The sequence below is a fragment of the Coffea eugenioides genome, chromosome 4, assembly GCF_003713205.1.
Source record: "Coffea eugenioides isolate CCC68of chromosome 4, Ceug_1.0, whole genome shotgun sequence".
NCBI lineage: Eukaryota > Viridiplantae > Streptophyta > Magnoliopsida > Gentianales > Rubiaceae > Coffea > Coffea eugenioides.
This window is the reverse complement of record NC_040038.1, coordinates 6623507-6636417: the sequence shown is the minus strand read 5'-3', so window position 1 is coordinate 6636417 and position 12911 is coordinate 6623507. Positions and strand designations below refer to the sequence as shown.

At 32.9% G+C, this 12911-nt stretch overlaps 2 protein-coding genes across 2 annotated transcripts; both read left to right on the top strand.

Annotated features, from left to right (window-relative positions):
* Positions 1-4821: 4821 nt before the first annotated feature.
* LOC113768886 (protein STRICTOSIDINE SYNTHASE-LIKE 10-like) lies at positions 4822-5830 on the top strand. Its single transcript, XM_027313394.1, has 2 exons — positions 4822-5060; positions 5659-5830. The coding sequence occupies exons 1-2, from the start codon at positions 4822-4824 to the stop codon at positions 5828-5830; spliced, it is 411 nt and encodes a 136-aa protein (XP_027169195.1).
* Positions 5831-6804: 974 nt separating this feature from the next.
* LOC113768885 (protein STRICTOSIDINE SYNTHASE-LIKE 11-like) lies at positions 6805-8214 on the top strand. The gene is made up of 3 exons (XM_027313393.1): positions 6805-7067; positions 7344-7613; positions 7731-8214. The coding sequence occupies exons 1-3, from the start codon at positions 6805-6807 to the stop codon at positions 8212-8214; spliced, it is 1017 nt and encodes a 338-aa protein (XP_027169194.1).
* Positions 8215-12911: the final 4697 nt, after the last annotated feature.

Genomic DNA, 12911 nt, shown 5'->3' with positions numbered 1-12911 from the left:
TCAGTAAATATAGGTATCTCACTCTTGAGTTCTTGATAAACATTAGTCGCAGTTGATATGTTTGCAGCGTCACTGGATTCTTGAGAACATTTGGTAGCTTGCTTAACCACTATTTTCAAGTGGAAATAATCATGTTGAACAATTAGCATGCATAAAAATGGAATTAATATTAAGACTAAATTTTAGTAACTGAATACAGTAAACAGCCTATGCACCTGCATCAAGAGGAAGTTGGAGCTCGTCGCATGGCTGAAGTGTATCTCTGGTGCTGGTTTCTTTTTCGTGACACAAATTAGTGGGATTTTTTTTTGGTTTTCCTCTTTTGATAGGCCTCTCTCTGTTTCAGACGGCGCAATTCTTTTTCCTCAGGCGATAACGCAGCATATTTCTCCCTTAACTTCTGATTGCGCATAGCTTTTTGCGCAACTATCTTATGACTATCACTATAACTACTCATCCTATGGTCTAGTTGAATACACTTGGTTTATAAAGACGTTTAAAAAAGCTATAAACACATAAAAAACATCATGCACATAAAAGTGAGGCAAACAGAAGTGGAGCTAATTGTTTGTGGGAAAAGATGAATGCGAATAGCTAGCAAAGTCGATGCAACTACAATAGTGCAAGAAATTGTAATGAAAGTGAGCAAAGACGGGAGAGAGATTCTTACCAAACAAAGATCCCTAAAAGTATTCAACAGCTGCTGGGGAAAATAGAAACAACGTCAAAAAGATATGCATGCAAAAGATAAATGCAAAATGAACAGAAGCATGCACGAGGAAAACATGCAAAAGAACTGGTAAACGGCTGATCAGCAGCTATTAATGGAACAAAAATGAGGGAAAAAAATAAAACAAAGGGAAGTAAAAGGATCAATACCAGCAGCAACAAGGCAAAGGAAGCAAAGTAATCGGAGACGAAAGGAAACAAAAGAAAGCTAAGCTAATGGAGGAAGGCCAATATATGCGGATGATGAGTAATCTGTATAGCAGTGTGCTGAATATGGCATTGGAAATAGCACATACATGAAAGTGGGGGCACAAAATTTATTTTCCAATGATAACCTCAACTTAAAATCTCATAATCCACAAGAAAGGCAACTTTGAGGAGGAAAGTGTAAATTGGAGACTGAAATTACTATTTGTTGATTTAACCCAACAATCTTGTCAAAGGAATTGACAAAAAAGGCCAATTTCATAAGACTGAGAAGACCATTAAAAAAGAAGCTATTGAGGGTAAACAAAGGAACAATAAGTGCAGCAAGGGCATAAATGTAATATAAAGCTAAAAAATCTCCAATTGTTACACAAATGTTTATCAGTGTGAGAGGGGGGGATAGCATCAGCAAAACAGCTATAGAGTAGAAAATGACGGCAAAGGGCTTGAAAGAGCAGATGAAAGTGCCTTTGCACAGTAAAGAAAAAGTGCCTCTTATATATTATGCGGATGATGAGTAATCTGTATAGCAATGTGCTGAATATGGCATTGGAAATAACACATATATGAAAGTGGGGACATAAAATTTATTTTCCAATGATGACCTCAACTTAAAATCTCATAATCTACAAGAAAGACATCTTTGAGGAGGAAAGTGTAAATTGGAGACTGAAATTACTATTTGTTGATTTAACCCAACAAATTGTCAAAGGAATTGACAAAAAGGCCAATTTCATAAGACTGAGAGGACCATTAAAAAAGAAGCTATTGAGGCTAAACAAAGGAACAATAAGTGCAGCAAGGGCAGAAACGTAATATGAAGCTAAAAAATCTCCACTTGTTACACAAATGTTTATCAGTGTGAGGGGGGGATAGCATAAGCAAAACAGCTATAGAGCAGAAAATGACGACAAAGGGCTTGAAAGAGCAGATGAAAGTGCCTTTGCACAGTAAAGAAAAAGTGCCTCTTATATTGTGTAAGGATATATGTATATGAAAGTAGCTATTTTAATCACTATGTTTGTCCCTGGTATGTCTAATTGAAGAGAATTAACGGGTTATGGGTCATTTGAATTTTACCCATACTAATCCTATTTGGATTATATTATGTGTTTAAAAATTATCTCTAATTTTAAAATAACCATATAATTTTAACTAATCTTATCTTAATGATATCGGCTTTCTACCAAATTATTACATACAAGTATAGTAAAATATTTTTAAATCACAATTATTGAAATCTTATATTCCCAAAAATTACTTCCTTTTACCACCATAATCTTATCTTAATGATATTTATTTTCTACCAAATTATTACATAGAAGTATAGTAAAACCTTTTTAAATCACAATTATTGAAATTTCACATGTCCCATAAATTACTTCCTTTCACCACTATGTCATTGATTAGCATTCAAATTGTTCATCATCTTTTCTTTTAATTTTGAATTAACTTAGTGTAAAAAAAGAATTAACTATTACATTGATATATTTATCAATATTATTGGAAACTGAATATTTATTGACGAGAAAAATGGATTGCTAGATCTTTTTCTACTTAATTAAAAATGAATATATAGTTATAGATTTATGGTCATTATAAGAATTTAAATTATATAAAAATATTTATAAAAATGAATATCTATCAAGTTTTTATTTGATGTATACTATCATATTATAGTAAAAGTATGTAAACAATTTTTTAAAAATTAGTAAATAATTGAACATTAATATACATTAATTTTTTAAAATTAACATGAATGAACATGTAGAACTATTGTTAATTTTTATATTTAAATTATTTGTATTTGTATAAATTCACAATAAATAAAAGTTTTTAAAAATTAGTAAACAATTGAACATTTAAAATACATTAATTTTTTAAAATGAATATGAATGAACATGTAGAAATGTTGTTAATTTTTATATTTAAATTATTTATATTTATATAAATTCACAATAAATTAAAAAAAAACGGTGCTAAAGCACTGGCAAAATTCTAGTTTCAATGAGCCATGTGGGTTAATCTTAATTTTCTATTTTTGGGTAAGAGAAAATTTGGATGGATTCTGCTTCATATACAAATGAGTCGAGTTTAATTAAATAGCCTGTAAGCCTAAAGAGTTTATTGCACTCTAAGCCCCTAGAAATCCAATTGCATCTTCCCCACCAACTTCAACTGGTTTGCATGGGAAGGGCTGAAGTAGTGTTGGAGGGAGGAGGGGTGAGAAACAAGAGAGGGGGAGGGGTGATGTAGAGGGATTGAGAACAGAGATGGAAAGGGGATGAAGTGGTGGCTGACAAAAAGTTTTATGTCGATTCAAGACCAATAGAAAAATAGAGGGGTTGAAATTAAATCAGACTCTTTTTGTTGATATTCTGTCTTGTCAAACATGCGATTTCTAATCATAAATTTATAAAGTCGTGATATTGTATTCTTTGTCACCATCACAAGAAAGCAGTATTCACAAAAGAAATATTCACACACACTATTCTATTTCAACCAAAAGAAGATGGAGCATAATTTAAACCAACAAAAAAAGGGTTGTACAATACCTTACCTCCAAAGTGACAAATACTAACATATAATATTTAGATTACAAAATACTTATTTTAGTGCCTCAATTGAATTTTCCTAGTGTTATGCCAAGGCTTAATTTTCAATAAATTAAACAGTTGCATTAAAATTAACGAAAAGGGATCCAGCCGTAGGAATTTAATTACTTTAATTGTCTTCTTTTAATAGTATGTATAAAATAGCCCCACTCCACCACGTACTAGATTATATAAGAAAGTCCGTAGGGAGCTTTTAGCTGAGCAGAAACCAACAGATGGAGCGTCTTTCACACATTTAGGTTTGGCATCCTAAAGTCAGTAGATTTTGCAGCCTGCATGTTGCAACCTGCTCAAATTTTGTTCTTCATTAGCACAATCAACAGAACTATATTTCATCCAACCTTGCTGAAAAAAAAGGGTAAAATACAATTTACTCTCTGATGATTTAGCGATTTTTCACATAACCTCCTATAATTCCAAAAACCATATATAACCCTCTCATAATTTGAATTAAAGTGTCAAAGTGATGGAAATAATCCTCTGTAATGGAATCCATGAAATGTCGAAATTATTCTTATTTAAAAATTAAAATAGTTGAAGTGATCAAAATATATAAACATATAGTATGTATGACATTTTAATCCTGTATGGTTTTCTAACTTTATATAGGCGCAATTTTGACATTTTAGTTGATTCCGTTATGAAATATAGATTTCGCCATTTTGACACTTTAATCCAAATTATGAGAGGGTAATATATAGTTTTTGAAATTATAGGGAGATTATGTGAAAAAATGTTAAACCATAGGGGGAAAAAGTATATTTTATCCAAATAATAATAATAATCTTGTCATGCATTTGAAATCCCAACTAATTTTGTCCCACCCCAAATGAGTCCAGATGAACACAAATCAATGCACGATGTTCTTTCTAAATCATTTTACATAAAAACTTTTATAAAAATTTAAGCTTGGATACATTGCCAATTTTTACACAGAAACATGTATGTGTGTGCGTGCATGGGTTGAGAATATATGAAAGTGATTTTGTAATCTTTTAGTAAAGGTAGAATTAATACTTAAGGTGATTCATAACGCTTCAAGAAGTTCACTTATTTCTCAGAGTTAAGACTTGTGAGCTTACGTACGAATCACATAAAGTCAATTTTCAAGAGAGTAAATTCGGTCCTGCCTGGATCTAAAGCCGGCGAGCTTGAGATATCGGCTATGAATGATAGGCCTCGTGCCCACTGATCAATTTCTGGCCCCCTGTTCTATAACGAAAATCTGCGTTTCTACCTGACTAATTTGAAAATTATAACACTTCTAGACATGGCAATATCAATGGCAGCATTTTCGAATAAAGGGATTGCTGAGACCATTCTCTGTTTCTATGTCTTTGTGTTTTGTTTCCTTCCCACAGTATTTTGTGCTGGATATTTGCAAAAGCTTTATTCACCAGTTCCTGGTCCCGGGTGCTTTGCGTTCGATTTGTTAGGAGTAGGACCTTACACAGGCGTTGCCCGATGGAAGAATTCTCAAAAGCAGATGGGCAAGGATTCTTTTTCCTTGTACATGGCAATATGGCATATTTATCAAATTAGTCACCAGGGATATACTCTGAATTAATTTGCAGCTGTCCATTCAAGTAGTGCAACTATAGCTTTCAGTTTTAGAAGCCATCATATCGCCAATGGGTAAAGATTCTCTACAATCTCAAAAGTGATTATATAGTATAGTTAATGGTAATAAATAGGGTGGTCTGAAATTCTCCCTATCCTTGCCTTGCCAACTTCTTAAATCTCACGACTCCACTTCTAGAAAAAAAAAAAAAAAAAGAAGTTAGATAGAGGAGATTAAATGAAACACACAAATTCTAATGTGTGACAAAAATTTATTTTATTTTTGCGTGTGAATATTTCAGTGTCTACATTTGATATATATATATATGATAGTGTTCGAATGTGTTTTGTTGGTATCTACATTATATCATGCGGTTGAAACTGGTAATTGATCCATTGCAACACTTGAGTGGTCGAGTTTTTTGCAAAACTTGATGAATTGACTAGAGACTCACCAGAAAATTATACAATTTGTGCTTAGATTCTACAATCCTTAAGCTTTCTAAGTTCCAATTTGGTCCCGGAAATTTTGTGATGGCACTAATAGCACGGCTGACCCAAAAATCTGTGGGAGGCCATTAGGCTTGGGGTTTTACTACAAGACTGGTGAGCTCTACACAACAGATGCTGGTTTAGGCCTTGCTGTGATTGGATCTGGAGGAGTTCGTGGAAAACAACTTGCCTCCTGTGCAGAGGGAGTGCCATTTTGGCTTCCCTGATGGCCTTGAAGTAGATCAAGAAACTGGTATTGTCTACTTTACCGATGCAAGTTCCCGCTACCATATCAGGTATCAGGTTGCTAAGGTGATTTATTAATTTTGCTAGTTATGATTTCTTTTAAATTGATACTCCCTCCGTCTCACTTTGATAGTCCCGTTTTCCTTTTTTGTCTGTTCCAAATTGTAGTCCACTTTTCAATTGAAAATTATCTTTTAATTTTTCTAAAATACCCTTGTTCAATGTAGGTTGTTATTAGTATAAACTATCATATTTAGTGTAGATTGTTTCTTGACCATCAATTCAAGTTTTCATGAATAATTAATATAAAGTTGTACTTTATTTAATGTAAAGGTTTTTTAGAAAAATAGCAACCTAAATTTTTTTTTCTAATAAAGTTAACTATTTTTTCTTAAATTATGGAAAGAAAATTAGGACTATCAAAATGGGACAGAGGGAGTATTTTTGATCGACTCAAATTGAATTTTTAATTTCTAAATGTGATAGCATAACATTGTCCATTTGCAATCAAATTTTAGTGCTAATTTCCGCACAAAAGGTCGGCTATTTTTTCACAAAAGGTTTATGTGTTTCCATTCTGTTGCCAATGTAAGAGTTATATTTATGGATTATTTGTAAAAATCCCTATAAGCAATTTATGATCCCGAGAGGATATTTTGATCCATACTGATGATTGAAACCGAACCACCCAAATGTTCTTACATGCCTATGAAAACGAAGCTACGCAAGCTATGAACTATGGACAATAAGTCAATCAGCTAGCTAAAGTCAATTTTCAAGACATAATTTTATCGAAACCCAAACACGGCCGCTTCAAATGTCAACTATAGATCTCGTTGCGCTGCGCCAATTTCTGGCCTTTCGTCCCAAAGGAATTCTACAATACAGCGCTACACTTTCTAACTTTATACCTATAAATACCCTCGTTTATTCGACAGGGCTTCATCATCTAGAAATGGCAACTCTTACAACAGCATTTCCTAATAAACGAATTGTTGAGACTATTCTCTGCTTTTATGTCTTAGTTTTCTGTTTCCTTCCCACAGTTCTTTGTGCTGGGCATTTGAAAAAGCTATATCTACCAGATCCTGGTCCCGAGTCCTTTGCATTCGATTTGGCAGGTGGAGGACCTTACACAAGTGTTGCTGACGGAAGAGTTCTCAAATATGAAGGACCGAAAGTTGGTTTTGTGGAGTATGGATACACAAAAGCAGATAGGCAAGAATTCTTTTTACTTGAACATACATTTTTAGTTTAGTCACTAGGGATATACCATCTCTCAATTATTCTGTAGCAGTACATTTTACCATTGTATCTGCGAACGTAGCTTTCAAGTTTTAACCTCTCATATGTCCAACAAGGGATACAGAAAGGTCAAAATTTTCGCAAAATCTGATAACTTGATTGACAAAATAGATTTATGTCAAAGTTAATTATTCAATTTGTGCATATATTATATAATTTGTAACCTTGATATTTTCCTGTTTGGTTCAGGCCCCGGAAATTTTGTGATGGCACTAATAGGACGGATATCTCTCAAATCTGCGGTAGGCCAACTGGTTTGGGGTTTTACTACAAGACTGGTGAGCTCTATTTGGCAGATGGCGGTCTAGGCCTTGTCGTGATTGGACCTAAAGGAGGTCCGGGAAAACAACTTGCCTCTGCTGCAGGAGGACTGCGATTTGGCTTCCCTGATGGCCTCGAAGTCGATCAAAGAACTGGCATTGTTTACTTCACCGATGCAAGCTCCCGCTACAATATCAGGTTGCCAAGATGATTAACAATTTTTTAGTAGTTATAATTTCTCTTATATCGGTATTATCAGAAGACTAGATTGAATGTTAATTCCTGAATGTGATGCATGTCATTGTTTGTTTGCAGCCAAATTGCAGAGGTAGTTGCCAATAGAGATCAAACCGGAAGATTATTGAAATACGATCCAAGAACGAAAAAGGTCACAGTATTGCTCAGGGGACTTGCAGGGGCCGCTGGGGTGGCAATTAGTCAGGATGGCTCATATCTTCTGGTTACAGAATTTGTGAAAGCAAGAGTTTCCAAGTATTGGTTAAAGGGTCCCCTAGCACATACATCACATGTTATTGCAAACCTGTCAGGTGCGCCAGATAAGATCAAGAGGAACAGTGCTGGAGATTATTGGATTGCAGTAACAGTTCAAAGCCAGAAGCCGACACCAACATTACAACTTCAAGGACAAAAGATCAATGGAAATGGCAAGATACTGGAAACAATAACCTTTAGCCCTGGTTTTAATTCTTCATTGATCACAGAAGTGCAAGAATACAAGGGCAAGCTATATCTAGGTTCTATATATATTGGATATGTGGGGGTGTACCGGAAGCACTAATTAACGAGAAGGAATTGGATATGAATATGGATAATGTTCATCGCTATCGCATTTCAGTTGAAATGACTAGTCAATAAAACTGTTGTGATGTTTCGTTTTTTAATCATTCCTATGAAAGCCACAAGCGTAGAAAAAGTTGAAATAATTTGATCGTGTTCCTCTTTTTTCCCCTTCTTTTTGTGTACACTTTCTTGAAAAGTACTGCAGACTTCATTGAAAGAAGGTAGGAAATATGGTCCAAAAAGAAACATCTTGTCCTTCATTTTGAGTTACGTAATTCATTTGATCGACAATTTTTTCAATTTGCCACAGTTTAAATATTCTGAGAACAAACCAATTACCGGCGTGGGGATTTTTTTTTTTTTTTGGTATGTATTTGTTTGGTCTCTTGAAAGCAAATCAGTAATAGTTAACAATAATTATCAAAGACTAACTCCTCTTTTTTTTTTTCCCTGAAATTAACCTGCATTATTGGTGCTATATTTTTATACGTGATGCTTCAATTGAAAGTCAGATCATGTGTAATGACGACCTTCAATTGTCTTTTTGACTGACCAATGTTTATAATAATTTACTTTGCTTGATCCGAAAATACAAAACTGATTTGATCAATTAAAAAAAGGTAAATTAAAGACGACTTGAATCATCGATACCCTGCATTACCTCGATATTGCTCAAAACAAGTAAATTAATGGTTTTTGGTTCTTGACTCGCAAATAGATTAGAATATTGTTATTGTATTCTTCCCTTCATGGGATTTCCCTCCCAACCTTTTCCATCATATGAGAAACAAAATCCAAAGAACTCATTTATAAATTGTGATCTTGCCTTAATGCTTTTTTACCACTCTCTCACAAAAGTTCGTACTCTATATCTTCTTTAATTACATTTGAGTTCATAACCTTAGATAGCCATCCATACCAATATTCAAATCTTTTTTTTCCACTTGTCCTTTTGGTGGGAAGGGAGGGAGGTTCATATTAGTCACATATCATTCAGGTTAGATGAGGCAGGAAGTATGGTTTGCAGGCTCATATTACCTTTATGGTTGAAATCCACAAATTCTTGGATGTATCCTAGATTTTAGAGGATAAATGAACATGGATTGCTCCTAATGAGGGATAAGCTTTACTTACCTAGGAACACCTAGGAGCAATCAGACAAGCAGAGGAAAAATGAGGCCGGTTTGGTAGTTGAATCCTTTGCTTGAAAAGCTGAAATAAAAGCTGATTTGGCTCAATAATTTGACTAGTTATAGAATTGAAATGGTTGGAAAAATGACTTGGTCCCGTTTATCGAGCTGTTCTTGTTTGATATGATACAAGAAGAAATCATAGTTTATGACCATCAAAACCAAGAAGTCTCCTTCACGTGTAGGATCTCAATCGTGAGCTGCTAATGATTTTCTTCTTCACTTCTCGAAAAGGAAGACAATTGAAGCTTACGGAGATGCAGCAAATTTCTTGGAAGGAGGAAAACTAACCAAAAGTACGAGTCACCGACTTAAAAACCATCCGCATCACTTCAACTTAATTTCTAGTGAATCAAAACTGTCACGCTCGTGCCTACATACAAAAAGAGTATGAAAACATTGATTGATTGATTGATAATCCTTAATTAGTGTACTATTATTATTTTGGTTTAAATATTTCAAATTGTAGCTCACACTCGAAAGTTATTAGATCAGCTCTCTACTTTACTGTATTGCATTTGATGTTAGAATAAAAATAGTAGTGTATAATATTTCAAACTCTTTGTTAGCAAAATGATTATAGTAGAAATCGTTTATTACGTTTTTATCTTGTCAGAATAATATAATTGAGTGTGAATTCCTAGATTGCAATAAAAAATATCTTTGTCAAAGTCAATGGCCGAGATTAAAGGGATTGAACACGAAAAATGATTTCCAAATATTGTTGAGAAAGAGTCTTAACTTGCCCTTACACCCACGATATACTTTCAAATCAAATATTTAGTGTCCCAAATAATAAATTTATTAAAACTTTATCATTTTATTGTATTCATAGGTATTTATATTATGAAAATTGTGATATATAGACAAATGATATTCTATATATAACTAGGAGGATTTGTTGTTATCGTTATCCAAACTTTCAATCTTTTCAAAAATTGAAAATTAATTCAAAACTTATAATTTAACAAAGTTTTATCACATATTTTATAAGGTTAGTGAAAAGTAAAAATATTTTTCTATTATTTTTAAAATGTATAAAATGCAGAAGAATTTTAAATTATATGACAATCGTATAATATACAGATATTTTATGAGTACTTACTAACTAGAATGTGAAGTTTCAATCATTAATAAAAAATCTTATCATTATTTCAAATAAACTTCCTAATACTAGTCTGATACAAATTTTTTAAATAAAATGGTAAATTTGTAAGTTTTGATCATTAATCAAATTTGCTATGTTATAAGTGAGATTTACTATTTATCTATAAAAATTACTATTACTTGAAGTAAACTTACTCTCTAAAAAGTAAGTTTGGGACATAAAGTGGGAGTTTGTTCTTTAAAAAAGTAAGTTTCATATTTATTTCAATTAACCTTTTGAGATATAAAAATTACTATTTTTCTAAATTAATTTACTATTTTAGATGAGAGGCGTATTATTAAATTTTTAGATATTATCGTATTTAGGTGGATGAATCTAATAAGTAATCAAATGGTTACTAAAAATATAATAGACAATGGCTTTCGAGACATTTGAATAAGTCAAGAATCCCAAGTCTCGTCCACATCCACATGCCATTCGATCGGGATCCATGCCGCCACGACCGTTTCCACTTGCACAACCCATGCAATGACTCGTCCGCTCTTGTTCCTTAATTTCAGAGAAAGACATTAGAAACTTCAAGGGAGATAAGAAACCTAGCCCAGTTTTATAGTATACATTTTGACGGCAATTGATATCAATAGAAGGGGAAAATTCTTTCCCCACTTTCACTACTTCCCTAGTCAATGAAAGAAGAATTTCTTAGCATCATCCCTGCTATTCATTTTTTGAACCACCATTGAGTTATTTCAAACATTTAAAACCTTAAACGTCAACCCAGCAATAGTTAAACAAAATTTTACGTAAATCACCAAACATCCTGAGTGTTTCCGTTTTTATATTCAAAATTATAATCTATTTTAATGGCCAGAAATTTCTAGCTACGTGCTCGGGTGATTCTGGCAGCACATGCAAAAATTAGTAGCCATTAATTGAATGGACAGCATAAGGGTTGAACATTTATATATCATGACTTGGGAAAACTTGCTATCAGCGAGTTTACTCCAATCTAGGCAAAGGTACGATTGGTCAACCCACAATTAGATCAGCCGACGAAGATAAAACTCTTGCACACTTTAGATTCAAGTGAGGTCCAAAAAATGTTTATTGAATTGTAATATGGATTGATCTTTCTTATACTAATGGCGTATATACTTTCGGGTTGAGATGCTTGGCAAGTAATTTTAATATGAATTTAAATATCAGATTTTATACATGTAATACGCATCCATTAGCACTAGTATATACGTTGTCAGAATAGCAAAACTAATCTTTCTAATTAATACCTTATTTAAACTTTATGGAGAAAGCAAGTCAAGAGCAAATTAACTACGACATTATTTGCAAAAAAAAAAACTATGACATTATAGATTTACAATTATAAAATTTCAAATCAAAGATGCGATTCTACATAGAAACACATGGGTATGTTCTATTAACTAATATAACACGAAGGATGATGTGCTTTTGAGTCATTGATTGTACTTCATTAAAAATGATGATAAGAGTGCTCGATAATCAGTCCATCAATCAAGCGGGAATACCTTTTTCTGGTAAATTAATCTCTTGTGGCATCACTTGTATGAGTGATGGATAAAATAGTGGTCAGAGGGACTAAAAATCTATTTATAAAAGTCAAGTTAATTAAACCTTAATTATCAATATACATTTATATACTGACTTGTCTTCTAATTCTCATGTTGGAAGTATTAATTGTCTAAAATACTAACGTGGTCAGGAAGGCCACTTAAAAGTTTAAAGCAGAGGATTTCCCTTTGTACAAACTTCATTGATGATTCTTTAAATAAAATTTCAGGTTTGCTGAAAATGAATAAATATTTTGACATGTCTTTCTTACGTTTAGCTCTGGCAATCAAACTTTGGTTCATTTTGTAGCTGTAGCTTGTTGTCGTCCTAAAAAAATTTAAAAAGAGTGGCATCTTGTCTTGCAATACGTTAGCATCAATTTAAATCATTCCATGATGAACATAAATTCACCGATTACCTTTTTAATCTCTTTGTGTCATAACTTACAAGAGTTTGAGCTTGGATGTATTCGCAAGGGTTAACAATTTTTATGAACATCCTACTACCATGTATCAAGCTAGCTAATAGTCGACAGGGAGACTGAGAATCCAAAAAAAAAAAATTCTAATAAAACTAGAATTAATTTTACACAATAAAAGAATTAATTTTACACAATTGTAATCATAAAATTATATTTACGAGCTTAAGTTCTCCTATTCAACTAATTTATCCTTCTTATCATTAGTCGGGCTCAAAAATTCAGTTTAAGTCAATTGTCGATTGTCAACTGTCACATTCATCCTTAGCAATAATCTTTGGTCGAAATTGGATTTGGAACTTGATTCATGAAATATCATATTATAAACATAG